This window comes from Phycodurus eques, chromosome 13 (genome assembly GCF_024500275.1).
Source record: "Phycodurus eques isolate BA_2022a chromosome 13, UOR_Pequ_1.1, whole genome shotgun sequence".
Classification (NCBI taxonomy): domain Eukaryota; kingdom Metazoa; phylum Chordata; class Actinopteri; order Syngnathiformes; family Syngnathidae; genus Phycodurus; species Phycodurus eques.
In genome coordinates this window covers 23693250-23719402 of record NC_084537.1, presented here as the reverse complement: position 1 = coordinate 23719402, position 26153 = coordinate 23693250, and the positions used below count along the sequence as shown (strand labels likewise).

General features: G+C 44.2%; 1 protein-coding gene across 4 annotated transcripts in view; it reads right to left on the bottom strand.

Moving 5' to 3' along the window:
- The window catches only part of LOC133411945 (zinc finger protein 521), a 122839-nt gene that overhangs the window by 79972 nt on the left and 16714 nt on the right, over positions 1-26153 (bottom strand). For all 4 annotated transcript variants that reach the window (XM_061694815.1, XM_061694813.1, XM_061694814.1 and 1 more), the window contains exon 3: positions 19380-19583. Coding sequence is in view for 2 of the 4 variants with exons in the window: in XM_061694813.1 (XP_061550797.1) it covers positions 19380-19583 (204 nt within the window). In the remaining 2 variants the exon portion in view is untranslated. The remainder of the gene's footprint in view (positions 1-19379; positions 19584-26153) is intronic.

Here is a 26153-nt window from a genome sequence, read left to right as displayed (position 1 = left end):
CTCCTCCTACTCCTCCCCTGGCTCCCACCAGAGGCTTTTTACAAAACATGTGTTGCTGACATGTTGACAGATTGCTCAGTGAAGTGTTAGGCGCGTGCACACGGCCGGCCATTTAGGGGGGGGGGGGGGGGGGGGGGGGGGGGGGGGGGGGGGGGGGACACTGCTTCCTCGCCAACATCCTCTACCTGAGGCGCCATGTTTTATACATCATGTGCACCGAGCCTCCCTCCCACCCTCACGCAAAAAGAAGAAGGGAGGGGGAAAAGGGGTGGAACAATATAAAAGGTAAGAGAGTTGCTCACGAAGCGCCGAATCCTACGGAAGTGGAGAAAGAAGCAGGACGGGAAGTAGGAAACTCGCCAAGTAATGGATTCACTTCTTCATGACGTCACACGGTCGCAGTCACGTAAAAAGCATGTACTGGATGAAGTTTACTAACATATAAAAATAACAGCAAATTACAAGGGCTTTCTACACTTCCATACTATTTGGGTCCAATTTGACATAACCTAAATTTCATTCTTTCACTATGCAAATTGCTGACTTTTCCAACAGTCACCCAAAATACACTAAAATGAAAATATTAATAACAATGCCATTTGTTTTGTACAGATGCTACAAAGTTTGTGTACATTGTGCATGCCATGAATGTGTCTTTTCTATAGGACAGTGGTAACAATGTTGAGAAGGGAGTTAGCAATAGTTCCCAGAACTGTCCGTGTTCATTTTGTGTTTCATTTACACAGGTTCTCGCAGAAACTGGTACATACGGTGCCGTGAAAAAGTATTGGCCCCCTTCTCAAATTCCTATATTTTTGCATAGTTTCACCACGTTAATGTTTAATATCATCAAACAAAAGGAAATATTAGACAAATATAATCCTAGTGAACTGAAAATGCTGTTTTTAAATGGTGATTTAATTTATTAAAGGGAAAAAAACTATTCAAAGTTACCTGGCCCTGTGTGAAAAAGTAATTAACCCCCCTTGCTAAATCATGAATTAATTTTGGCTCATCACTATTTTTGGTTAATTTTTATTGATCACACCCAAGGGTGATTAACTCCAGACCTGTTCTATCAAGAAATCACTTAAACAGAACCTGTCTGACAAAATCAAGTCAGACAAAAAGATCTAAAAAGGCTGCAACAAAATGACACGATCCAAAGAAATTCCAGAACAGTCGAGAAATAAAGTAATTGACTTCTATCAGTCTGGAAAGGGTTACAAGAGCCATTTCTAAAGCTTTAGGATTCCACCGAACCATAGGGAGAGCCATTATCCTCACATGGAGAAAACATGGTACAGTGGTGAACCTTCCCAGGAGTGGCCGGCCTACAAAGATTACCCCAAGAGAACCGCAATGACTCATCCAGGAGCCACAAAGGAACTCACTTCTAAAGAACTGCAGGCCTCCTTTGCCTCAGTTAAGGTCAGTGTTCATGAAAAAAACAAGAAAGAGACTGGGCAAAAATGACATACATGGAAGAGTTCCAAGGGGAAAACCACTGCTGACCAAAAAAGTACATAAAGGCTTGTTTGAATGAATCTGAATGATTCCCAAGACTTTTAGGAGAATGTTATATGGACTGACGATATGAAAGTAGAGCTTTTTGGAAGGTGTGTGTCCTGTTATATCTGGCATAAATGTAGCACAGCATTTCAGAAAAAGAAGATCCTACCAACAGTCAAACATGATGGTGGTAGTTTGAGGGTCTTGGGCTGCTTTGCTCCTTCAGGACCTGGACAACTTGCTGCGATTGATGGAACCATGAATTCTGCTCTTTAACAGAAAATCCTGAAGGAGAATGTTCAGCCATCAGTTTGTGACCTCAAGCTGAAGCGCATTTGGGTTGTGCAGTAGGGTAGTGATCCAAAACAGAGCAAGTCAACTTCTGAATGGCTTAAAAAAACAAAATGAAGGTTTTTCCTTATCAAAGTCCAGACTTGAATATGATTTAAATGCAGTGGCATGACCTTAAAAAGGTCATTCCTGCTCAACACCCCGCCCCCCCCCACCCCCGCCCCCCCTTTTTTGGTGAATTCAAACATATCGCCACAGAGATTCATGGCCAGTTGTAGAAAACACTTGATTTCAGTTGTTGCTGCTGAGGATGGCCCAACCAGTTCTTAGGTTTAAGGGGGGCATTACTTTTTCACACAGGGCCAGGTAACTTTGAATATTTTGTTTTTCCCTTAATAAATGAAATCACCATTTAAAAACAGCATTTTAAGTCGACTTGGGTGATATTAGTCTGACATTTACAGTTGTTTGATGATCTTAAACATCAAAGTGGGCAAACTATGCAAAAATATAAGAATTAAAGAAGGGCACCAATTCTTTTTCATGGCACTGAATTGCTTCTTTTAAGGGAGTCATAGAGAATCGCAACAGAGTTCAAAAGACTCCAGGTCATGTACTGTGAATGTGCATTTTCATGGGACAGTGGGGACGGTGTTCAGAAGGGAGTTAGAAACAGACACAGAACTGCCTGCGTGCCCACCACATTTCTCGCGGAGACCATCACGTGTCGGCCTTTGAAGAGTCGTGGGGAGTCTCGAAACCTTTGAAAGTGTTAAACAACATACTAAACAGAAGTAACAGAAGTAATGCACTGGAAAAAGTACTGTTCTTGTACATTAGTTGCATATGATTAAAATGCATATGATTAAAATGTTGCAAGTGATTTAATTTCTCCCCCTTCACCTAAAAAAAAAAAAAAAAAAAAAAAAAGCATAATATGTTAGTTTTTTTTTTTTTTATTTTAATCACGTGTATTTTTCAGTGTATAGGGGTCAGAGCATTCCATGACACAGGCATGGAAAATGTACACTGAAATTTTGAATTTAGGTCATTTGAACGTTACATTGGTTGCATATGATTAAAATGTGTTAAACTAACATATTATCTGATTATTTCCAAGGAAAAGAGGGGGAAATGAGGTCAGTTTACCACATTTGAATTATGTCCAACCAAAAATTAAGTACTTTTTTTTCCCAGTGATACCCGTGTGTCGCAAATAAAAATAGACTTCCTCTTTTCTCTGAAACATTGATTAAGTATTAATCATGCATTCGTTCATTAATGTCAGACAGGCTGCGTATACATTCTGAAAAGATCTGTAGTTCATAATGTGTTAAAAAACAATTGTGAGGAATTTCTTGGCCCAGGTCAAAATGGGAACATACCATGTGTGCGTGGAAATGAACAGTATGAAAGCTAAACAACAAAAAAACAATAGAATATCCTGCACCCAACTCTTATCAGGCTATATCGACAGCGCTCGTCCTAATCGCCCTGCGGCTTCCAAAAGTGCTGCCGTGGCAACAGGATGGAAATGGGGATCATAATGTATTCATGGTGCCGGCGACCTAAGGGGCTGCGGCGCGCGCTCTCCGGGGACCGCACTTTACCCGGAGCCAGACGTGTCTGGGCAAAATCACTCCGCACAAGACGGCAGCGGAATACTGAGGAGCCGTGACAGGGTGGAGGGAGGGAGGAGAGGGAATGCAGAGAGGAGGAGACTCGCACAGAATAAAATAAAGATGGAGGCACGGGCTTGGACGGTGGGTAAACGACGCCTTCCGAGAGGGCGGCAAAGAAACTTAACACAAAAGGGAAAAGCGTCTTGTCGGGGACGAGCGCCTCCACCTTGAGAAGCCGCTCGCTCGAGCGGCGTGGAAAATAAATGGCAGAGGAAATCGCCGGAGATGATCATGGCCGCACAGGAGACGCGGCCCTTTGGCCACGGGTGAGAACGGATAAGTGGCCGGCGGACTGAACGTACAGGAGGGGACGGGAGATTGATGGCCGGAGAGATGGATGGTTCAGTGGGATAGAGAGCCCGGTTAGCCAACAGCGCACATCCTCGCTGCTGAAATAAATCGAAGGACTGGTGAGACGGCTGCTTGGATGAGATGCACTCACTGACCTTCTCCAGCCTAATCAATCCCCTGCACACTCCTCCTCCTCCGTACACAAATATACATACGCATAAACACATCTATACTTGCGGAAATAGCAGCAAGTGAAGGCGTCGCGCCTCATCAGGGTAAAGCTCAATACTGCGGCTCACACTAAGTGAGAAGGTGTAGTCAAAATTGTCAATTATGATGATGTCTGACAAGAGATTATTATTAACATCCAATCAAAGAGCCAAAATATTAGAAGCACCTCTCAGTTCACACAGTTTGGGGCGGCACTAGCTCCTCTGTAAGGACTCTGTAAGAACCCGAGGGCCACGTTTCGAGTCCCGAGTGCCTTTGAGCAAGGCACTGACTACCATCGTCCAAAAACAAAAAGGAGCCACATGCTGCTCCACCACGCCAAGAGACAAATACATTATTAACTGCTCACATGTAGCAGCCTGTTCTAGTTAATATCTGTGAAACCTCTGGTAAGATTCAATTGCGATTAGTGACACAATGGAGCACGTGGACAACTTTCGCCGTGCTCGCGGAATCGTAAATTCGTAAGCACCCGCTGAACATTACTGTACCTAATGTCGTGGCCTGTGAGTGTATCTACGGTACGTAATTCATCTCGAATGGGCAAACTGCGGTGTTCTGGAATAAAACATTGCAGAAAGACCTAACTTAAGGCTGCATTTTAATGTCAAGGTCTTGAATTTTTTTTTGAAGCATCGCCCCAAGGTGGTAATGCAAATACACTTAAAATCTTCCAAAGGGAGCAGATTCACCTGCAAACTCCTGCCCGCACTATCTATCCTAAACACGTAGTTCACCCTCAGGCATTGCACCTTGGGCCACAGACAACTCCCTTGTCTGCCCTTCCTCCTTTCCTTGTGGCTGACAGGGTCTCGGAGTGCTAAGCTCCACCGCGGACGGCCGTGTTTGCGATGGCGCCGCGGCGCAATCAAGTAGGGGAGATCGGGGGGAAACGTGATGCAGACGGGGGCGGGAGGAGAGAAAAAAAGAGCTTCTTCTTGTTTTGGAATGTGAGGAGAAACAAGGACATGGACAGCGTGCTGAGTCGTCATGAGCTACATTCACTCAGTTGCATTTACCCAAATAACATTTTGGATCAATTGTACTTTTAATGCAACATAGTTTGTACTTGTATACCGAGCTACAATCTTGTAGCTTGTATTTTATTTTTAACCCCCTCTAACGTAACAGTACGCTTACCTGGAAGTAAAATTTTTGGTGAATCTACCCACCAGTAGTTCTCGCAGAAAGATAATCCCTGGCCATCCCGAGGCATCTGGTTTATCGGGCTGTCGAGTTGAGCCACGCACACACCTAATGACGCCAATAGTCACGCACGGAGGATGACAATAGGAATCTGAGTGAGTGCACCTCACGTTTCAAAACTTCTATCTGGACAACTTGTTCTCTGAGATGACACAGCTGAGGTTGAAGCTACTCTGCCCGTTTCTGAATTATATTCCCTATTAAATACGTACATGCAGTCACCAGACAGGCTAGACCTCCAGAATCTAATGAGTCGTTAATGATGCTCAGTGTCCAAGAGGTATTCATTTATGTTAATCATTGTGTGTGAAACTACATTTTATTGTTCTATTTACTTACATTATTATTATTCTATACTTTTGTTCATGTTGCAAAACATTTTTTATGCATTTTTCAAATCATAATAGACATTCAGTGAGGTTACATTTGAAGTCTTAGTTTGGCAATTTTTTTAATAAAGGCATTGTATCTCGATTGTGCATGTATACTTAATGTTAACAAGTAGTTCGGACTTTGAATACATGTGCCGATATATACGCAGCATGATTACTACAGGAGTTCTATAAGTAAAGGCGCAATATCCTCCAAACTCTGACTAAGTTTGGATTTAGATGTTCCGTTTCCTTAAATTCCATGACGATGCTGAGCACATCTCAATCCGCTTCTCCGGTGGAGATTAGCAATCATCCAGGGTCTTCATATTGATGGCTATGCTCATCTTGTTTGCATATTTACTGGCCTCAGAGCCCAGTCGCCTGAGGTGAGAACCAAATTGAATTCCTGCTCACCCCCACGCTGCACACACACAACTCACTTGCACACTTTGGATTTCTTCCACCTCTTATTTCTTTCTTTCTTTCTTTCTTTTTTCCTCCTTTCCTCCAACCTTGTTTCCCTTAACATGCTGATCAGTCATCTTGCAGCAAGCATCTTCGCCTGCCCCGGTTGCATCCGAATAGCGATCTCATTTGGCTAACATCATCACAGTATAATCTGGTTGCAGAGAGCAATCAGTTTACTTTGGAATTAGGCATTCCGTTGGCGAGCCCGCAGAGAGGGAAGGCTCAGAGGGTTTAAAGGATGCAAACGAAAGCACGCTCTCCAGAATACAGTCCCGCGCCTGATTGGGTGATAACAACCCACACGGGCGCCATGTGAGAGTAATGAACGGCCAATAGGAGGACCAAATAATCAGGCAATTGGATTAAAATACAATCACAGCACGTTTTTTTTTTTTACTGTTGACTTTATTGGTGGGGTATGTTGAACAAATCATGATGACGCACCATGTCTTTACTCATAATGTCCTTATATGACGATCACCACTTTGTTTACTTCAACCCCACCTGTTCTGGCCATATGTAAGCATGTCCTGCAGGATTCGGTTGATTTGATTTTTGTGTGCATGCACTGCATATTGAATGAGGCTGATAAAATTATTAAGAGTACATATAACAGCAGAACTGGACTATGTGGAGAATGGCTACCATTCAATTAATGTTACAGCTACAACTATTAAAATAAATGTCCGTAAATATGAGGATCATAATGTCTGTTTTTTTTTTGTCCTTTCTTTTGCATTGCGTAATACGGTTTTGCGTTCACAAGAATTCAGTATAAATAGTACTCTGTTCATCATGATGTAGCTATAAAAGGACACAAGTGACGACTGCTAAAACATTCATCCAGCTCATGAGTTGCTTCCCTATGTTAACGTTGCAATCTAATCAAATTTAATCTAAAGATGGAGTTCATGCCAAGGGCAAGCAACACTTTCATTATCACATCCAAGATCCTTTGTTTGCCACATTTTGACATACAAGGTGACGATTAACACAATGTGCTAGACTGTCACCGGAATGCGCTAGACAGTAAGCGCCCAGCTTCAAAAGCATCTGTTAATTCCGCCCATTTATTGCACTTGAAGACTTTTTAAAAACAGTTGTCACTATTTCTTTGTAGAGAGAGGAGACTAATATATTTTGGCTTTTTCCATGAGGTAAGAGTTATGTAAAAATTATATCGAAGCAGGAATAGAAGTACTTGTGATCAGATTTTTTTAAAGAATAAAGACATGACATGTAAATGGACAGACTGATGTGCGACGCAAGAAAATGAGAAAATATCCGTTGTTAAACATGCAGACTGACTTGTTTTGGCTGACTTCTGCATTACAGAAAACAGCTGAGAAAACAAAGTATGGTGGACCGTAAGGGACAGAATGGCTGGAAGAGTAGACCTGGGGAGCTGATCCTCAAAGTGTGGGACGGGTACCACTAGTGGTACACAAAAGAATCACCACCTCAGTACATTTCAGTTGTATTAACTTTGAAGTTAACTCAAGGGCAGAGCCAGCGGGTGGCTGCGACCACCCGAGACTGAAGGGTGGGCAGCCCACTGGGCGCCTCCCACGTGTGAGAATAGTCGGGAAAACATTTTCCGGTCAAAGTTCAATCAGCAACCCTCACCACCCCCACCCCTGTTGACGATCGGTTTTCAAGAGGTAGTTTTTTTTATTTTTAATGATTAGATTTCCGACGCCTACTGGGGAAGCTATACCTATTACGGAACACTAGTGCACTTGTGGATGTTGCCTTAATGTCTGGGTTCGTCTCAGAGACATGCACCAAGCTCCCTTTGTGCGGCCTTCGGCGAATCGCTGCCACTCTCTCTTCAGAGAGACTCTCTGATCAATCGATAGACTCCTCGGGAACGATCAGTCGGCCGGGCAGATTGCAGGTAGACTAGATTAGATGACCTTTACCTTATCGGCGTTGTTGCGCGACCGCCACTGTGCACTGCTCTTAACATTAAGAGAACAACTCACTCGCTACCTGGCCGCACGGCTTCCACATTACAGAGGTTGTTCCCACCGCTAAGACGAAGTCCAGCTGCCGGCCTCAGAGACCCTTAACGACACCCATCCTGCACATAAAACTCAATTTATGAACGCCACCTTCCAGTCTGAACGTGGCAATTAGCACTTGGGAACCAATGCGCTTGCCTGATGATATTTGAGAATCCCTGTCCTTGCGGGTGGCTCGACTCCCCATATCTTGAAGTTTAGGAGCGGCTGCTCCTCCGAGCCCTATTGCTGCCCCCACCCAAGCACTACACCCCGGCCAACAAAAACATCTACCCCAGGGAGAGGTCGAGGAGAAAGGAAATGTTGAGTCCGTGATAGCCCCACAAAGTTCCCAAAGCACAGTGGCTAGCAGGATGCCGTCACAGCTGGCTCCGCTCAGCGCTAAGCCCCCCCTGGGAGACATAAACCTGTCTGAATGGTCACTCTTTCCACTGCCCTCCATTTCCCTCTTTCCTTCCCTCCCATTACTGGCAGCTTTGCCATATACGCCACTGAAGGAAAAACAAGCCTATGGGGATCAATGCGTGCTACATTTCCATGCAAACTTTTATGAACTGTTAGGGAGTTTAGACAGGATTCAGCAGGGCCAATTGACATTTGTGCTTGGTAAATGCGCCATCAAAAATCAACAAGAGCACTCGATGACCTCTACCAAGGTTTAACCATTTGTTACCTGCATAATGAGTAAATGGCTATGATCAAAGTATTGGGGAAACGTATGTAACTTTTCATCCATATCCAAAAAAAAAACTTGATCTGGTGAGATATGACATGAAACAATATGTATGAAGTGTTAAATTGTGATTATAGCCTGAATTTGTAGGAAAATTTGAAGGGCCTTTTTGAAAAACACCTTCCCGTAATGGGAAAACATGATGGGGGAACGTGTTTCATTTATCAAAACTGTTGACAGGATTATCACTCGTGCATGCCGTCATCAATTTCAGGATTTGCAGCACAAAAAAAGGGACCTCAACCTTTACAAAAAATAAATAAATAAATAAAAATAATTGGTTAGCACATCTGCCTCACAGTTCTGGGGACCGGGGTTCAAATCCTGGCCCCACCTGTGTGGAGTTTGCATGTTCTCCCCGCGCCTGGGTGGGTTTTTCCTCCCACATCCCCAAAACATGCGTAGTAGGTTGAAGACTCTAAATTGCCCGTAGGTGTGAATGTGAGTGCGAATGGTTGTTTGTTTCTATGTGCCCTGCGATTGGCTGGCGACCGGTTCAGGGTGTACCCCGCCTCTCGCCCGAAGATAGCTGGGATAGGCTCCAGCAGCCCGCGACCCTTGTGAGGAGAAGCGGTAAAGAAGATGGATGGATGTTTCAATGTCTCGGTCTGCAGAAGGATTTAGAGATAAAAATCAATATAATGTGTTGGTCTCTTCAAAACTGCTCATGGGAGGTTGCAAATGAACAAAAACTAACTAACTAAACACAAAAAGGAGCCTAGACCAATGGAGGAGACCCAATAGAGATACTGGCTAATCTAATCATCAATTGATCGACCATGAATAATCCGGCCGATTGTGTGGAATTGATTGTTGATGTTGGTAGAGGCAAAAAGAGTGCACGACTTGAATAAAACCAGCTTCACAAGCCTTCAGAACACCTTTTTTTAACACTGACCTAGCCCAGCAGAGACTGTTTAGGTTTGTCTTCCGAGTCGCTGCACAGAACCTGTGTGGCATTAATAATGTCGTTAACAGAAATGCGCCCGGTCTGCCCGGCAGGCCTGCAGTGTGTCCTTGTCGAAGATAAGGCCGATGCCGGGCTTATCTGGCTCTCCCAGCCACACCCAGCAGTGTTGTGCACTGGATGCACAAGCGGTCAACTCATTCCTCGCAAAGCAGCCAGCCGCAGACTCTCGTAGCTGCAAACGTTACCTTTCCGTTTGTCTTCTCCATGCAACAGTTACCGCATGGGAGCGGAGTTGCTTCCTCGCGGCAAACGTCAAGGGCTAAATGCAATTACCGCTCCAGTTTCTCCGTACGAGGCTTAAGCCACTCCCGAGTTGGAGTCGCTTTCAGTCTCTTAGCTTCGGCAGAGGAGCCAAAGTTTTCGCAATTGTTTTCCACTTCCGCGAACAAGTGTCCCTGCCGGCGGGAGGAAAAACAACGACGGCTTCACGCGCTCTGCAATTCAACGCGGCCCAACACTGCCCTATTAAGATTTAATGTGCTAGTCTTTTGCTCGTGCGGCTGGAAAAAGAAGCGAATAAAGAGAAAGCAGAGCCGACGTCACGGCGACAAAGCAGGACAACCAACATTTTGGCCAAGACAACCTCAGTGAAGTCGATGCAGGGGTGCTACACGGTGGAGAGACGTTCTGATGCATGCAACATGTTCAGCAGCACTGATATCGATGGGCTTTCATCTCAAATTATCAACTAATAAACACATTTTGAAATAGTAACACTAATGACATGGAAGAATTCGCGCATCCATTTTCAACACCGCTTATCCTGATTGGGGTCGCGGGGCGCTGGAGCCTATCACAGCTGTCTTCGGGCGGAAGGCGGACTACTCCCCGAACTGGTCGCCAGTCAGTCGCAGGGCACAACATGGAGGAATGTCTGTCTGAATTTTCTGATTTCCTATTCTGAGTTTACAACATTGCTGTCTGGATGAGTTGCCATAGTATAAATGCACTGTACATCAGTGTTCGTATTCTTCTTTGTTGTAGAGCAAACCATTCGAGACTGATGTTGGTCGAGCTGCTTTTGGACCAGGTCTGTCGCCGCCCCAAATTGGCGCCAATGGAAAAAGTGACAATCAAATCCTCAGTCTGCACCAAAATGTCCTTTCACACTTGCGTTCACACCTATGGGAAATTTAGAGTGTGTTTTTGGTGTTTAGTACCAGATAGCCGGCAGTCAAGACCAGAGTGTGAAGTTTAACAATCTGAATGCAAGAAGCTGAAACAACGGTGTGATTGCGCACTACAGGCACAGCAATGTCGGAACAGGAATACGCCTCTGATGCCAAATTTTGCTGGGAAGGCAGCGCGAAAGGGGCTTCCGTTTACTCCCACACAGTTGGAAGAAGAAAAATCATTTAACAAAAACAAAACCAAAATGTTTTCCTTTTAGGTTTGTTTCTCACGAACATTGTGAGAATTGTTCCTGGGTCAATTTCACCTGTTGTGTGTTTAATGGTCTCAATGGGTGAGAAAAGAAGAAACAAATAAACAAACATTATATCTCATTATATTATCTCACTTTAAAACACTGTAAAATGGTACACCTTGACTTTCAAGTGACCCAACTTTTGAGTTTAAAATTTGAGTTATTTCGCTTCAGATACGCCGCCGCTCGAGTGAAGTGGACAAAAAAAAAGGAGAGGTGCGCTTTCAGTTGTTTCTTGAACAGTTCAAACAGTCAAACGCCTCAATGCAAAATAAGAACGCTGCAGTAGGCCGAAACTTACGCCCACACGCTGGCACATAGACGAACCGGCCAAGTCGGACCAACCCGACGCAGTCACTCACAAGGCCACGCCCCTTAAAGGCACACATACAACACTACAGTTGTTGCTGTCCCAACTTGCAGTAATTACACTTCACAAAAACAGTACATGTTTTCATGTCTTTTATTACGTGAGTGCTATTTTCCTTCATTAAAAACGTTACAAAACAAAAAACAAAACAGTGGCTATTTTTGGGGGGTTGGAACAAATAAATAAGGCAATGTACCATTAATTATGAAATTAACTATTTTCATTGTATGTTCATTACACTTATTAAGCCGAGCTTCTTAGTGAAAAACTACTCTTTCAGGTGTCGGCATGGCGTAGGTGGTAGAGTAGTCATCTCCCAAGCCAAAGGTTGAGGGTTCGACCCTCAGTCCTTGTGACCATATCGAAGTCTCCTTGAGCAAGATAGTAAACCCCGGGTTGCTCCTGATGCTGTGTATTCAGCAAATGAATGAGAAGACAGAGTTAAAGTATTTGGAGTACCTTGAAGGTAGAAAAGCCTTGCCCTGCACATCCCTTGCCTCACACTGCGAAAAAAACAGACAACCCAAAAACAACCAACTAACCCAACAGCAATCAAAACCGCTCCCCTCAGTCCATTCCCAATTTGGCAACAAATCCTACTAAAGCCAGCTGATAGATAGCAAAGGCTGATTGGCGAGAGGATGTTCACCACATGTTATCGTCACTATTTGAAAGAGGTCAACTGGAGCCTGTGGGCTGGTAAACGACGCGTCATCTCAACTGCAAAGTGAACGCACGCAGGTGCTGCGACTATGTAGCATGTGTGCACGACTGAGCGCTCCAAGCGGATGGCTGATTGAGCAAGCGGATACAAGAGATTGTTTAATGGGGGGATGATGATGATGACGACGACGATGATGATCGTGAGGATGATGATGCAAAGGCTATAGAGTTGCTGTTTGGCTCGAGCACACAAGTGGAGGCTCTCCATTTCTCATTGCGATTATTTTTCAGCAGGAAATGCAGCCCTCGTCTGACAAAGGCCGATAAATACTTTATACAGTGCATAATGTGTGCAGTGTGCAGCACCGGGTGGAGAGAGCGAAAGAGAAAGAGCAAGAAAGAGAGAGAGAGAGAGAGAGAGAGAGGCATTCTCATGAGGGCATATGCTTTGAATTCCTAATGACACTCCTGTTAATGTTGCTGGCACAGGCGTAGTGAGAGCCAAAGCCGACGACTTTAAAGTTCCCCCTTGTCCTTTGCTTTCTCCCAAACTCCCCACATGTAACAGGCCCCCCACACGCCCAGCACAGTCCAGACAGGAGGCCAACCCAAATGGCATACCAGAAGTCAGCTATTCTCTCCCCAACCGACCACCTCTCGTCTTGTCAAATCCTCGTAATCAGCGTGCCGTCCTTTGTAGCAGGATGCCGCAAGACGCCGCCACAAAAAAACAAACAAACAAAACAACAACAAAAACAGCATAACTCAACTCTAAGCTGGACTAATCAGGTCTTGCTCTTGTCATTTACCCGTCTTGTGTGAGCTATTTTGAAGCAAATATAGCCCTGGCACGGTCTTCTTGGCACTCGCATAGTAGATGTTGGATCAATGCAGAAAGTTACAGAGTACGGCTAATGGGATCCTGTTGGAAACTGTTAAAAAACACAGCCCGGCTGCCAGCATGCTGCTCATAGTCAGGGGACGTTACTAAATGTTTCCATGCGGCTGACCCAAAGACTTGATGTAAATGCATTCAAACGGGAGGAAAGCATGTATCACAGCTTTCAGGAACGTTCATCCCGCTCGCCGTCAGATCGCATATTAGAAATGTGTCCGCACCGTTTCCGTCACATTACCTCTGCGCTCTGCATTTGGAGGAGGATGTTATTGTTTGGAGTGTTAGCATCGCGCTCTCTCATAAATCTGAGATGTGCTTTATTGAAGCTGAGTGCAATGTCTACTGGGAAGAAGGAAGGGGAAAAAATCTACATAATATAAATCCATACGTGGCCCAGTTATCTCTCTCTGCTTCTCTGTCGCACCCTTTTCTGATTGATTCCTTTATCTAGGGGAAGCAGAAGACATGCTCTGTTTGCTTGCACAGTGGCTGGCAGGAAAACAGAGAAAGACACTTATTAAAAAGGTCATCTCGCAGAGGGTTAAAATAGCCAGGCGCCATTCTCTCGAGAGAAGGGAGGGAAGGAGGGGCTAAGGACACAAGGAAAGGTGTTGCTCCGGGGAGCTGGAGCGTAATGAAAGAATGGCCGAATGCGTGTGCGTGTATGTGCACAAGGCTATTCAAATATCTTCAGATGTGCGATGAAAGGCATCTTTTGAATTACATTTTGCAGCCCCAAATCTTGTTTGTGCATACTCGTGAACCAAGAATGCAGACAAGTGTGGTTTGCTCGCCTCAAAGAAGACAATTTCACTTCCTCTGGTGAAAGACAAAGCAATGGTGAAGTGTTTTTTGGAGAGCCCTGCGGAAAAAAAGCCTCTGGCCTCATTTCTTCCCCAAGGCTGCCTAAAGCCCCGTCGGCAGGATGCTGATCCCCACACGGAAACCTGATCCGCAGCCATCCTGGAGCCGCAGGGGCCTCCCCTTCGCCTCGCCTCCCCTCGGAGCCCCTGAAGTTGAAGGGGTGCTACGGTTGGGGGAGGGGGTGGGGACGACATTCCTGTCGTCCTACCCCAGCCGGCCTCAACTCTCTGGAGGAGCATTCTTGCAGCCATGCCCGTAGCCTTCACTTGCAATCTCCAGGGGAGCATTCTTGAAGCCCTGCCCCGGCCTAGCGGAGGATCCCTGGGGATGCATTCCTGCAGCACTCGCTCTTCTTCTCCCCCTCGCTGCCTCTCGCTTTCCTCCGCAGTCCAGCATTAGCGCGATCGATAGCGCCGATTGCATCTGGGACACGAGGCAATCCATACCCGTGCGCTCCCTTAGCGCACTGCAGTGGTCATGGCTTAAGTGCACGGAAAGGTGTTATACCTCCGCCAGACGGGGTGGGGGCTGGCGGGGTCGAGGGGCCCGGGGGAGGGGGAGGAGGCAGACAATGGTCGCCATTGATCCCGGTGACATGCAACATCTTTTTCATGCTTTCTGTCTATCTTGGGTGTGGTCCACATGCGCTTTTCACTTCTTTCAGAGTTTTTTCTTTCAGTGAAGTATGCGAACGGGATCCATGAGCTGCGACGTCGTAGTGGCGCTATAGAAGCATGACTAGCCTGTTATGCCGTAAAGAAGATCTACCATTAAGATGTCATGGAAATGTACCAGAACAGGATCCTGCAAGTGCTCAGATTATAATGCGTCTTAGTAAAGCAGCACACAGCCCAAATTATCGAATTAGACCGCTATTTCTATGTTAGCCAGAAGTATACTGCATTTTGTTCAATCTATCCTCTTTCTGGCAAGGACCAACCAACAAAATCCACTTTTGGGGTTCATGTGATCAGGTAATGTATTTGTATTGGTGGAGCAGCATGTGGTTCCTCACCCAAAGCTATTCTTGTATGCTCTGTTCCAAGTAGCGGAAAACAATGGTATGCTTGTCACCATAAGGGGGCGCAATGTTAGTCAGAAGACCTTGTGCACAACAGTGCGTGCGTCAGCTTTGTACAATCTCTCCTCTTTCTCGCACGGACTAATTCAAAGTGTCAACTCCTGGTGTTACCCAGTGTTTAATACAGTAATATAGAAACGAAAAGCCACATTAGATGGAGAAAGTCATGGAAGTTTATAGGAACATATTATTACATGTGATCAGATAATGTCTTTGTCTTTAGAAACGGTGAGGCAGCAACTGGCTCATTATTCAGGGTTATTTTTGAATGCTCTGTTCCAAGTAACGATAAACAATTATATGTTTGTCATCCTGCATAAGTATAAACAATTATATGTTTGTCATCCTGCGGCAGCTTCGTATAAACGGGACAGTAGCTGCCGTGTTAGTCGGACGATCTTCTACACTGCACTTTGTGCATTTGCTCCGTGCAGTCTCTCCTCGATTTGCTGGACGGGGTTGACTTTATCGTGCTTTTTATTTCGTTTTAAACTTCAGCTTTACTTGGCATGAAATGTAATGTATTGCTTTTGTTTAATATTGTTCCAAAGTTTCAACTGTACAAAAGAATGCATATCCCCCTCCCTTCCATCTGCAGTAGCGTAAATAAATGCCCTAAGCTAACTCTTTCCGGCATCCTAATTCATCGGAAATAAATGTGACAAACAGTGATCGTAAAGCAAAAACATGTTTTTTTTTCTAAAAAAAAATAAATTAATTAAAAAAAGATTTCAAATGGTAACAAAAAAAAATATTTTAGCAGGTGCTGCTTCTTGATTAGGAAATGTCTCTAATAAAGCATCCATCTGTGAGTGGAGGCTGGATGTAAGGCAGATTAATTGGTCATGGATGTCTCCATAATGCCACAAAGGAAATCTCCTCCCATATTTCCGAGTGTACACAAACACACACACACCGAGTAGTACTTAGTATGCCATCTCCAAGTTTCTTTTCTCCCACTGTGTTTGAATACTAATAACGTGTTTCTGCACAATCACAATGCCCTAATGGCAATTAGAATCTTTTGTTTGCTTTCCACAGGGGCTCTTATCTAAACTCAGTTTGTTTTTTTTGTTTTTTGTTTTTTTTTCCTATCAGCATTGAGCAATTAAGAGTTATTTGTCCGTAAGATTGACATTTATAAAAGCCCGGCTTTATTATATGAGGAATACGGCTGAGTAAGTCGTGACCACAAAGTACAAGCGCCCCTCAACATAAAAGCTCCAAATCAAATATCGAAGTCTCACAACACTGCAAACTATTTCCTGACGATTACGCCACAAAATAAGTCTAATTACAGCAGAGAGAATTTTAATTCAAGCCCCTGCCGCCTCTTGAATAATGCCCTTTGTGTCTTCATGTTCCCAAACAGACAAACCAGGAGTTAGACGGTTGAAATTGGATTAGAAGGACAGCCGTGTTAAAGGAGGTTCAGCACCTATACGTTCCGCTTAAAGGCTTCTGTTGGCTGCCAATGAAAGTGAAGCGTGCTTTGATTTTTCACAGTCGCTCTTTGCAAATGCGCACACCCGAGGCAAACGCACACATGCGTGCGCAGACCTACAATGGACACGTGTGTGTCTGTGTGCGTGTGTCTGTGTGTGAACGGAATGAACAAATGAATGCACATGCTTGTGCTCGCTGGTGCAGCTGTTTGTTGTTGTTGTTGTTGCTGGAAAATGCAAACAGACTAAATGACACTTGATTTTTTTTTTGTTTTTTCCAAACCATGCTTGACGTTGGCTAAATATAGTCAGTAACATTTTCATATGTAATAAAACAGTAGAGGGCACGGTCGGCATGTCTGGCTCACAGATGTGAAGTCACAGGTTTAAATCTCGGCTCTCCTGTGAGGAATTTGCATGCCCTTCCCTCGCTTGCGTGTGTATTCTCCGGCTACTCCGGTTTCCTGCCGCATTCCAAAAACACGTGAGCTTAACTGAAGACTTTAAATCACCCATGGGTGTGAATGGTTGTTTATCTTGGTGGTACGCGCCCTGTGATTGAATGGCAAGCAGTCCAGGGTGTGCTACTGCGCTCACCCGTGACCCGAATGAGGACAAGTGCTACAGAAAACGGATGGCTGGATAAAATGGTACAGTAGTGCCTCTTCCAAAATGTTAAAAATAGCACAGACAACACGAATCATTCATGATTCATTACAAGACTTCTCAACTGGAATACAATTGCAACTATCGAGCAGACGCAGCAAAGTCGCTCGCTCTAATTTATCAATCCATCGTTAAGATTTCCGTCAGAAGTCATGAGTGAGGAAAAAAATGAAGTGCACTACTTGGTTGTGGCCAACAGAGGCACTGTTGATTCACTCTCAACTTTATCCGTGCTATGCTATCCATATCAGCGCTCTCCAGCACACTACAAACTGACACGTTCAAAGGGAGATTCTGCCATTTCAAAAAAAATTATGAGTTACAATAATATTTAGTTAGGTAATTTTCCCCATAGTTAATGGAGGAAATGTAGTCAAATGCCCATCCCTAGTTGCTAGGCAGAATCTGTGGCATTTAATCAGTTGTGGTCTCGAGGCCCATTAAAAAAGTTGTCATATGTCAGCCACAGCCACACATGCAGCTTCTTCTCGACTGTTTGTATGTTGGACTACGTTGTCATTGTTGTCATGTAAATGGTGTTATAGAAAACATTTGACTTCATTGCAAGGCTGATTAAATGACAACATTAGCAGCCTTAAAGGTCAAGTTCAGTGAAACACATTAATTACACGTTTGAACCACTGATGTGTATTGCAATTTATAATGCACATTGGAAAGAATATGTTAGGCCAGTGTCCGAGGCCCACTGACGAAGGAAACAACAAATTGAGGCAAATTGGAACAACTTTGCAGCATCGCAGAATGGATTGTGTTGCACTTCGAAGGTTTCCCTGGATTTTAAAATAAAAGCTCGTAGTTGTGACAGGAACCCGGATGCGCAAAAGAGGACAGCATGTCCGGGGGAGGCAGACACACACACGCACACAAAAACCTTCAACCCACATCATTAGTTCTCTCTGCCACCTTGTCAGAGTATTTTTAGCAATATTCATCCATCAACAGGTCAATGTCACTGACTGCCAGTGGCACCCTTCTTTTCTGCTTCCACTGGCAGCTCGCTGGCATTGTTACGATCGGGCAGCGTTTCACAAACCGGCGTCCGAAGTACCCCAGGGGTCCGCAAGCCGTGGCTTGCGACTATGCACAAACATCATGAACATAAACCAATTGCTCCTTAGCTCGGGGCCAATTAAAAGCTCTGATTTGACATGCAGTTTCTAAATCTGACATCCATGCATGAATAATTGGCATAATATTAAAGGAATACATGACGACATAGTGCAATTTTTTTGGGGGAGGGAAATAAAGGCATCGTTTCCAGAATAAAAGGTGTAGAATTATGAGAATAATATTTTCAAATTTATTTGTTAAAATATGACTTTCTTCCCTCGTTTTGACTTTCATTTTATAATGTATAATTTACAACTTTATTCTCGTAAGATTACGACTTTTTATTCTTCCTCCTGTAAAGATTATAACTTGAATCTGTTTTATAACATAGATTTTTCTTCTCAAGAAACACGGGCACAAATAGTTCAGTGGTGCTGTGCGCCAATTAACCATTTTTTTTTTTTTTTTTTTTTTTAATTGCGAGCCGTTGCCTTATGGTGTAAACCAAAGTTTGAGTCACCACCGTGCTCCCGAAGCAGCCATGTTACTGAGGTCAATCATCAGGCCACGCCCCTTCAAGGCACACATACAACACGACAGCTGTTGTTGCCCTGACTAAGCTTGTTCTAGCATAAGTAATTACATTTTATGAAATGTATTATTTGTACTGTACATACTCATTTGTTATGCTTTATTATGTTTTGTGTATAATAAATAGCTAGTTTTTGAAATCAAATATATGATTTTATTGATTGAATTATAGAATAGAATGCATTTATTCCCCTTGTAAGGGAGCCAATTGGGGTGCAACTCCAAGTTTTGTGTTGGTGAAATTTGTTACAATAGGAAGGCTCCTGAATAGAATCAAGCATAGACAACGGACTCATTGTGCTGTCATTAGCCTGCAGTCAACTAGCATAAGGACAGCCTATTTGTATGTGACATCTGTAGGTATTGATGTGCAGCAAACATGACTAATGTGCGCCAGGCCCAGCCAAAGTGGCAGTCTGGCACGGCGCTCCCCCTCGGCACGACGACGGCGTCCTCTCCGCCGAGAGCGAGGAAGTGAGTGGCAGAGTGGCGAGCAGGCGCGGCGGGCTGAGCGTTGTTTACCTGTCAGCTGGCATTGATTAATCTTGTGTTCGGTGAGATCGCTCAGCGACTCGAACACCTGCCGGCAGCTGTCGCAGCTGTGCAGCGCCGGCTCCTCGTCGTCCTCCTCTCCCTCCTCGACTTCCTCGGGAGAGAGCAGCCTCTTCTTCCTCAGACGCCCGCTCTCCGCGTCCTCCGACGCCCTCTCGGGGGCGCACTCTGGATCTGGAGAGCCATAGGAAACGACACGATCAGAAAGGAGGTGGGGGACGGGTGACCCACAAACATCCTTTGGGTGGCAATAAACTAGCTTCCAAAAGCTTGGCTATGATAAAAATACAAAATAAAAACTAATAAAAAGTGTAATCAAAATGCTGGTTCAATTTGGGCCCTTGTAACTCAACCACTCGTGCCATAGCAAAAGTGTTGGGCAGGTGAAAGATACACACACACACGCGCACACCTTTGTTATTAGAAATGGTTTTATGCCGTGTTTGCCCTGCTTCACCCGAGCAAAACTTCAGTATATGAAAGCAGACTGATGGGAATAAGTGCAGTTAATAAATCCTGGACTGCACACTGTGGATGGACTGGAACAAAAAAAAAAAAGGAAAAAAAGCAGGCTGTAGTGGTGGACTGCATGAGTCAGGAGACAAAACATATTAAGCAGACATTCCAGGCCACAACAGTGCACATACACACAAATCTGATGTTCGTGTGCGCGTGTGTTCCACTGTCGTCATGACACACTTCCCTAAATTATGCAGCCTGGCTCGCAGGCAGCAGCGGGTCACGCACATCAATATTCTTCAGTCCATCTGCACGTTTGTCTCCGCTCGGTTTTGTGCATCCAAGTGGCACCCGAGGAAAAGCGAAGGGATGACCACTGACATTCCGCTTTTTAATCACAACTTTGCCGCGTGAAAACAACAAGAAGCCCAAAACCCGCAAAGGCGAACGTGCGCGCTTTATGAGCGGGCGGCGAGCCGCGCTTCTCGGCCTCCCCTGCTGTGACCAATGCACTTTACAATAAGGCTGATTAAAAAGCTGCACTTACAATCACCGCCACCGTGGCAGAGGCCCTGTGGGGCGAAGGAGCTCGTGTACTCCACTGGCAGCCATTTTATACCTCCATCATGCCTGCCGGGGCTTGGACAACATTAAGAAGAAAGCCTCTTTTCAGCTATTCCTCCCTGAAACGTGATGAGTGGTGTGACCCAAAAATGTTTTAAAATATGCTTTTGTACAGGTGCTACCAAGGTCGTGTACGCCGAGGCTATTCAACGTCTATTGAAATGTATTTTAGATCAAAATCAGAAAAAACAATGCAGGAATGCTGTAAGTGTACATGCCATAAATGTGTGTAACAGTGCTCAAGACTGAGCTTGAAAGAGTCCCGAGAACTGTCTGTGTGGCCGTCGCATTTGCACAGGTTCCCATGGAAACATGCCCTGTTGGTCTTTTTAGGGTCAAGGGGGAATCTCGAAAGAATGAGCACACGTACTAACCCCAATTATGGGCGCATGGAAAATTAACAGTATGTAACCAGGTTACCTGGTCTGAAAATGATCATTTATTTGCTATAAATACTGCATCTTTGTTCATCTATCTACGCCAGTGACGTATACTTACAGACTAAACAATGAAATCCTCTTCTGCAAGATGGCAGCAGGTGCAATCAACCTGCGTTCCTGCGAGTATTTCAGCTTTGGGTTTACATAATCGGAATCCGCCACAGTCTATCATTAACAAACATTAATGCAGTAGGAAACTCATGAAACGGAATTAAAAACACTTCCAGGCCATAAATATGCGCTAGCTTGGCGCGCCTCCTTGTGCCGCGTGACCACGTATTCTTACGCCACAGCGTAAACGAGTTTATTGTGCGCCGCTCTTAACCTCAAAATGTTGTAAACCGAGCAACACCGCAGGACTTAAGTACTACACTGAGGTAGACGTTCTTGATCTTAATTCTTCACTTTGCCAACAGTGTTTACCAGTGCATAAAGCAAGGTCCATAAAGGCATACTTGGATGAATCAAAGACTTTTGGGATGAACTAGAAAAGAGATTCTGGACCATCCCAAAAGCGTGTTTTAAATAACAAAAGGGTGGCAAAAGTAAATATTTTCTTCTAAAATGTGTTTTGAAATAGTTTGATGTTATCCATCCGTCCATCAATCATCCGTTTTTTACAGGTCCTTAAGGTTACCGGGTGAGCTGGAGTGCATCCCACCTGACGGGGCTCGAGGACTGGTTGCCTGCCAGTTAGTTGGTTAGCTAGTTGGCAGGTAGAATCTTCAACGAACCTATTGTGCACGTTTTGGAAATTGCGGCGGAAGCACCCACGGTAAAGCGTCGAGAGCGCGCTGAAAATGAAACAATTCGCAGTAAAGCTTGCATGAAGTCAGATTGTTTCTTCTCATTTTTATGATACAGACTCATAAATTTGGTAAGCACTGTATATAACATATCCCCTCTGTTACGCATCGATATGTAATGATGACTATTTTCTTATAATCGGTAAATAATGATATACGATGAAAATAATGTACGGTATAGCATCTTTGAAAAGTGAATGCGTCTGACAAATTGCAGTAGGCACTGCTGTTTTGGTTAGCAACTTAAATCAATCAAGTTCCTCGGTAAACTCTTTCACGAATGAACTGAGACCCGGCGTTGTTTTGAGTGGAGGCCGCTATTTGACAAAATGCATTAATGCGTGTCATTCCACACAACTCATCAAGGCCGCTCGGGTTTTTTCTCCCCCAACTCCCAGCATTGATGCCACATCACACCCTCCATTGTCCTTCCCTCCCGCAGACTGAACATGCCCTCTAAAAATATCAGCCCGGTGGTCCCCCTGTGGGAGCGTGCAGAAGAGAGCGGAAGGTGTTTCATGAAAATGAAAATCCCAACCCAATCCTCACAGACGCACACGCCTGTGTCGCTCTGGGGGCAAAACGCCACACAATATAGACCTCATCTACTGACACGGAATGACAATTGGCACTAGAAAGTCAACTTTTTCTCAAGCATATGCCTGTGAAATCCCTTTTTTATTTTGTTTACCCCGAATGCTGTTTAGAATGCTTAATGTCTTTGTTAATGCTTTGAACTGCCACTCACTTGGAAATGGTTGACTGCAGGTTATATGAACTAAGGCAAGATAAGAGGTGTCTTGGCCGGTCCCCCAATCATTATAGACCGCTAACTTAGGAAATCCGGGGTCATTGTGGCAATGATAGAGACGTTACTCTCATTGTAAGCTAGTGACTAGCCAGCATGGCATCAACGTCACTTTAACGCTGTCATTTTATTGTCAAATTATGACATATTGATGCTTCAAAGTATAAACATACAAAGTGTGCATGTGCGCCTCTTGTTTTTGTGTGATGGTGACAATGAGTTTGCTTGCGTTCCTTGCTGTTATTGTGTAAAGTAACAGTAAGATTAGCGAGCGCGGTAATGCTAACACAACACGAGATGTCCTGTCTGGTCCACCAATTACCTTTGTTATCTGGGGTTGCCATGGCAATGGTGGAGATGTTATTTTCCTCATCGTAAGCTTGTGATCCATCGGCATGAGGTTCCATTTATTTATTTTTTTAAATAAATAATAATGAAACAAAAGCCATTTACCTTCTTCAGAAATAATAAAATAGCCAATAAAAACTCACCCGGGACCAGTTTTGGATTTGGGAAAACATGTTTAAAAAGTCACTCTTATCTAGTTTTTGCACTATAATGCACAAATGTAGTGAACCTGCAGTGGACGCAACATGTTGGAGGTGGCGGAGGGGCAGATGGAACATATGCGGAGGAGGGGAGGGGAGGGGCCGGCGTTGGGAGCACTTGACACGGCAAGGTCACGTCCAAGCCTGGGATTAAAGAGCCTCGTCAATACTCGAGGTTCGTGCCCGCCCGTGGGCCTCATACAGTAATCTATCAGATCAGGTCACCTCCTCACAGCCTCTGCAGGCCCGACAGCGGATCGATAACGGCGCATGCGCACGCTGGCTGACAGTCACATCACACGCACACGCCGGGATTTAAGGCAAATGACGTCGACTTTTACAGCATCACTGCAAAAACAAGGTCTTCATCGAGGGGAACAACGTGCAACCGACAAGAGGGAAGGCGTATTGAGCGCTGATCCACATTCTGATAAGGTCGGATCAAAGTAAGATGATCGCCACTCCCACGGAGAAATTATTCATGAGGGGGAACGGAACAAAGATCGGACGGAAAGATTTTTTTCACACTCAGTTGTGGAGTTCTGACTAAATGTCCTTGATCGAATCAGATTCATCTCTTTCTTAATGTTCTGAACTCCTATTCTGACGATAGTCTCATAAAAAGCACAATACTGCCACCTGGATAAAACAGCATAAAGTCGTTGTAAGTGGCCAAGTTTGGTGACTCTTTCGACAACAAAGTACTTGCACCTCTGCTTGCTCCGTTTCTCTTCAAGTCATGACTCATTAACAAACACACACAATCAACATAACGCTTAATCAATTAATTGATGATCATGCCTAACCTTAGTCCCATTTAGGAAAATACTCACACTAGGACACTTGAGCCCACTTGAGAAGTTGGTGAGAGTCCTCTGATGATGTCCCTTAACTTATGATGAGCGCTACAACAAAAAGAGTCACAGTCGCTGACTCACGGGCACGTGCGTCCGCTCAGCGTGCACGTCACATAATTCCCAGCATTTATGCATCATAACGACCACTTTGCAAAACAGAAATCAAAAGAACGAAGAAAAAAAAAAAGTCTACGACACGCTCGGTTATGCACAACGTACACGTCGTATGATTACTGCTGCCGCTCCTGTCACGACTTATTCATGACAACTGCCACTTGGCGCAACACAAATAAAAACTACAAAAAACGTTTTGTAGTTTTTTTTTTTTTTTTTTTTGCTCTTAACTTTTTTTTTTTTTTTTTATTATTTTATATATAAAAACTACAAAAAAGTAAAAAAAAAAAGTTAAGAGCAAAACTGATTGTATTCTCTATTCTCAGGGTTTCTTCGGCTCGATACTTCAATTGATCTCGTCACCACTGAAATAATTTTCTTTTGTGTTCTTGCAATCTCCTCCTCCCTCTTTCACCACCTGTCTCAGTGTGGGAAGACCACCGTGGGGCCTGGGCGGGTACAAGTACAGTGGGATCCCCTGCTAGGGACCACAGGTCCCTGGTGGAGCTAATGGAGCGCAGAGGAGACTATCAGTTAAAGGCTTATAAATATTTAAGTGCAGAAATATTCAATAATATAGAGGGCGGGGGGTCCAGAGCTTCCAGGCAAAACATAAAAGTGGTGGCGCGATAAATGTCACCAGAACACCAACACAGAGTCCATGATGTGATACTGTATATAGCTACAGTACATGCTAGGGTGGCTTTTAATGATTTGAAGTGGAATTGGAGAAGAGAGTTAGCTCTCGATGCATTTTTTTTAAGCATTGTTCTAATTAAATGGCATTGAAACAGGAGTTCAGAACATTCAGACATGCTCCCATCTTATTGGAATTATTCTAAAATGTACATTTATTAGTTCCAACCCCAATTCCAATGAAGTTGGGACATTGTGTTAAACATAAATAAAGACAGAATACAATGATTTGGAAATCATGTTCACCCTATATTTAATTGAATACACTACAAAGACAAGATATTTAATGTTCAAACTGATAAACCTTATTGTTTTAATTTTATGGCTGCAACACATTCCAAAAAAAATGCTTTACCACTGTGTTACATCACCTTTTCTTTTAACAACATTCAATAAACGTTTGGGAACTGAGGACACTAATTGTTGAAGCTTTGTAGGTGGAATTCTTTCCCATTCTCGCTTGATGTACAGCTTCAGCTGTTCAACAGTCCGGGGTCTCCGTTGTCATATTTTATGCTTCATAATGCGCCACACATTTTCAATGGGAGACACATCTGGACTGCAGGCAGGCCGGTCTAGTACCCGCACTCTTTTACTACGAAACCACGCTGTTGTAACACGTGCAGAATGTGGTTTGGCATTGTCTTGCTGAAATAAGCAGGGGCATCCATGAAAACGACATTGCTTGGATGGCAGCATATATTTCTCCAAAACCTGTATGTACCTTGCAGCATTAATGGTGCCTTCACAGATGTGTAAGTCACCCATGCCATTGGCACTAACACAGGCCCATACCATCACGGATGCTGGCTTTTGAACTTTGCGTCCATAACAGTCCGGAAGGTTATTTTCCTCTTTGGCCCGGAGGACACGACGTCCACAATTTCCAAAAACAATTTGTAATGTGGACTCGTCGGACCACAGAACACTTTTCGACTTTGCATCAGTACATCTTAGATGAGCTCGGGCCCAGAGAAGCCGGCGGCGTTTCTGGGTGTTGTTGATAAATGGCTTTTGCGTTGCATAGTAGAGTTTCAAGTTGCACTTACGGATGTAGCGCTGAACTGTAATTACTGACATTGGTTTTCTGAAGTGTTCCTGAGCCCATGTGGCGATATCCTTTACACGTTAATGTCGGTTTTTGATGCAGTGCCGCCTGAGGGATCGAAGGTCACGGGCATTCAATGTTGGTTTTCGGCCTTGCCGCTTTCATGCAGTGATTTCTCCAGATTCTCGGAACCTTTTGATGATATTATGGACCGTAGATGATGAAATCCCTGAATTCCTTGCAATTTTATGTTGAGGAACATTTTCCTTAACCTGTTTGACTATTTTCTCACGCACTTGAATTTAAAAAGAAAAAAAAAAAAAAAAAAAAACGTGAACAACGGT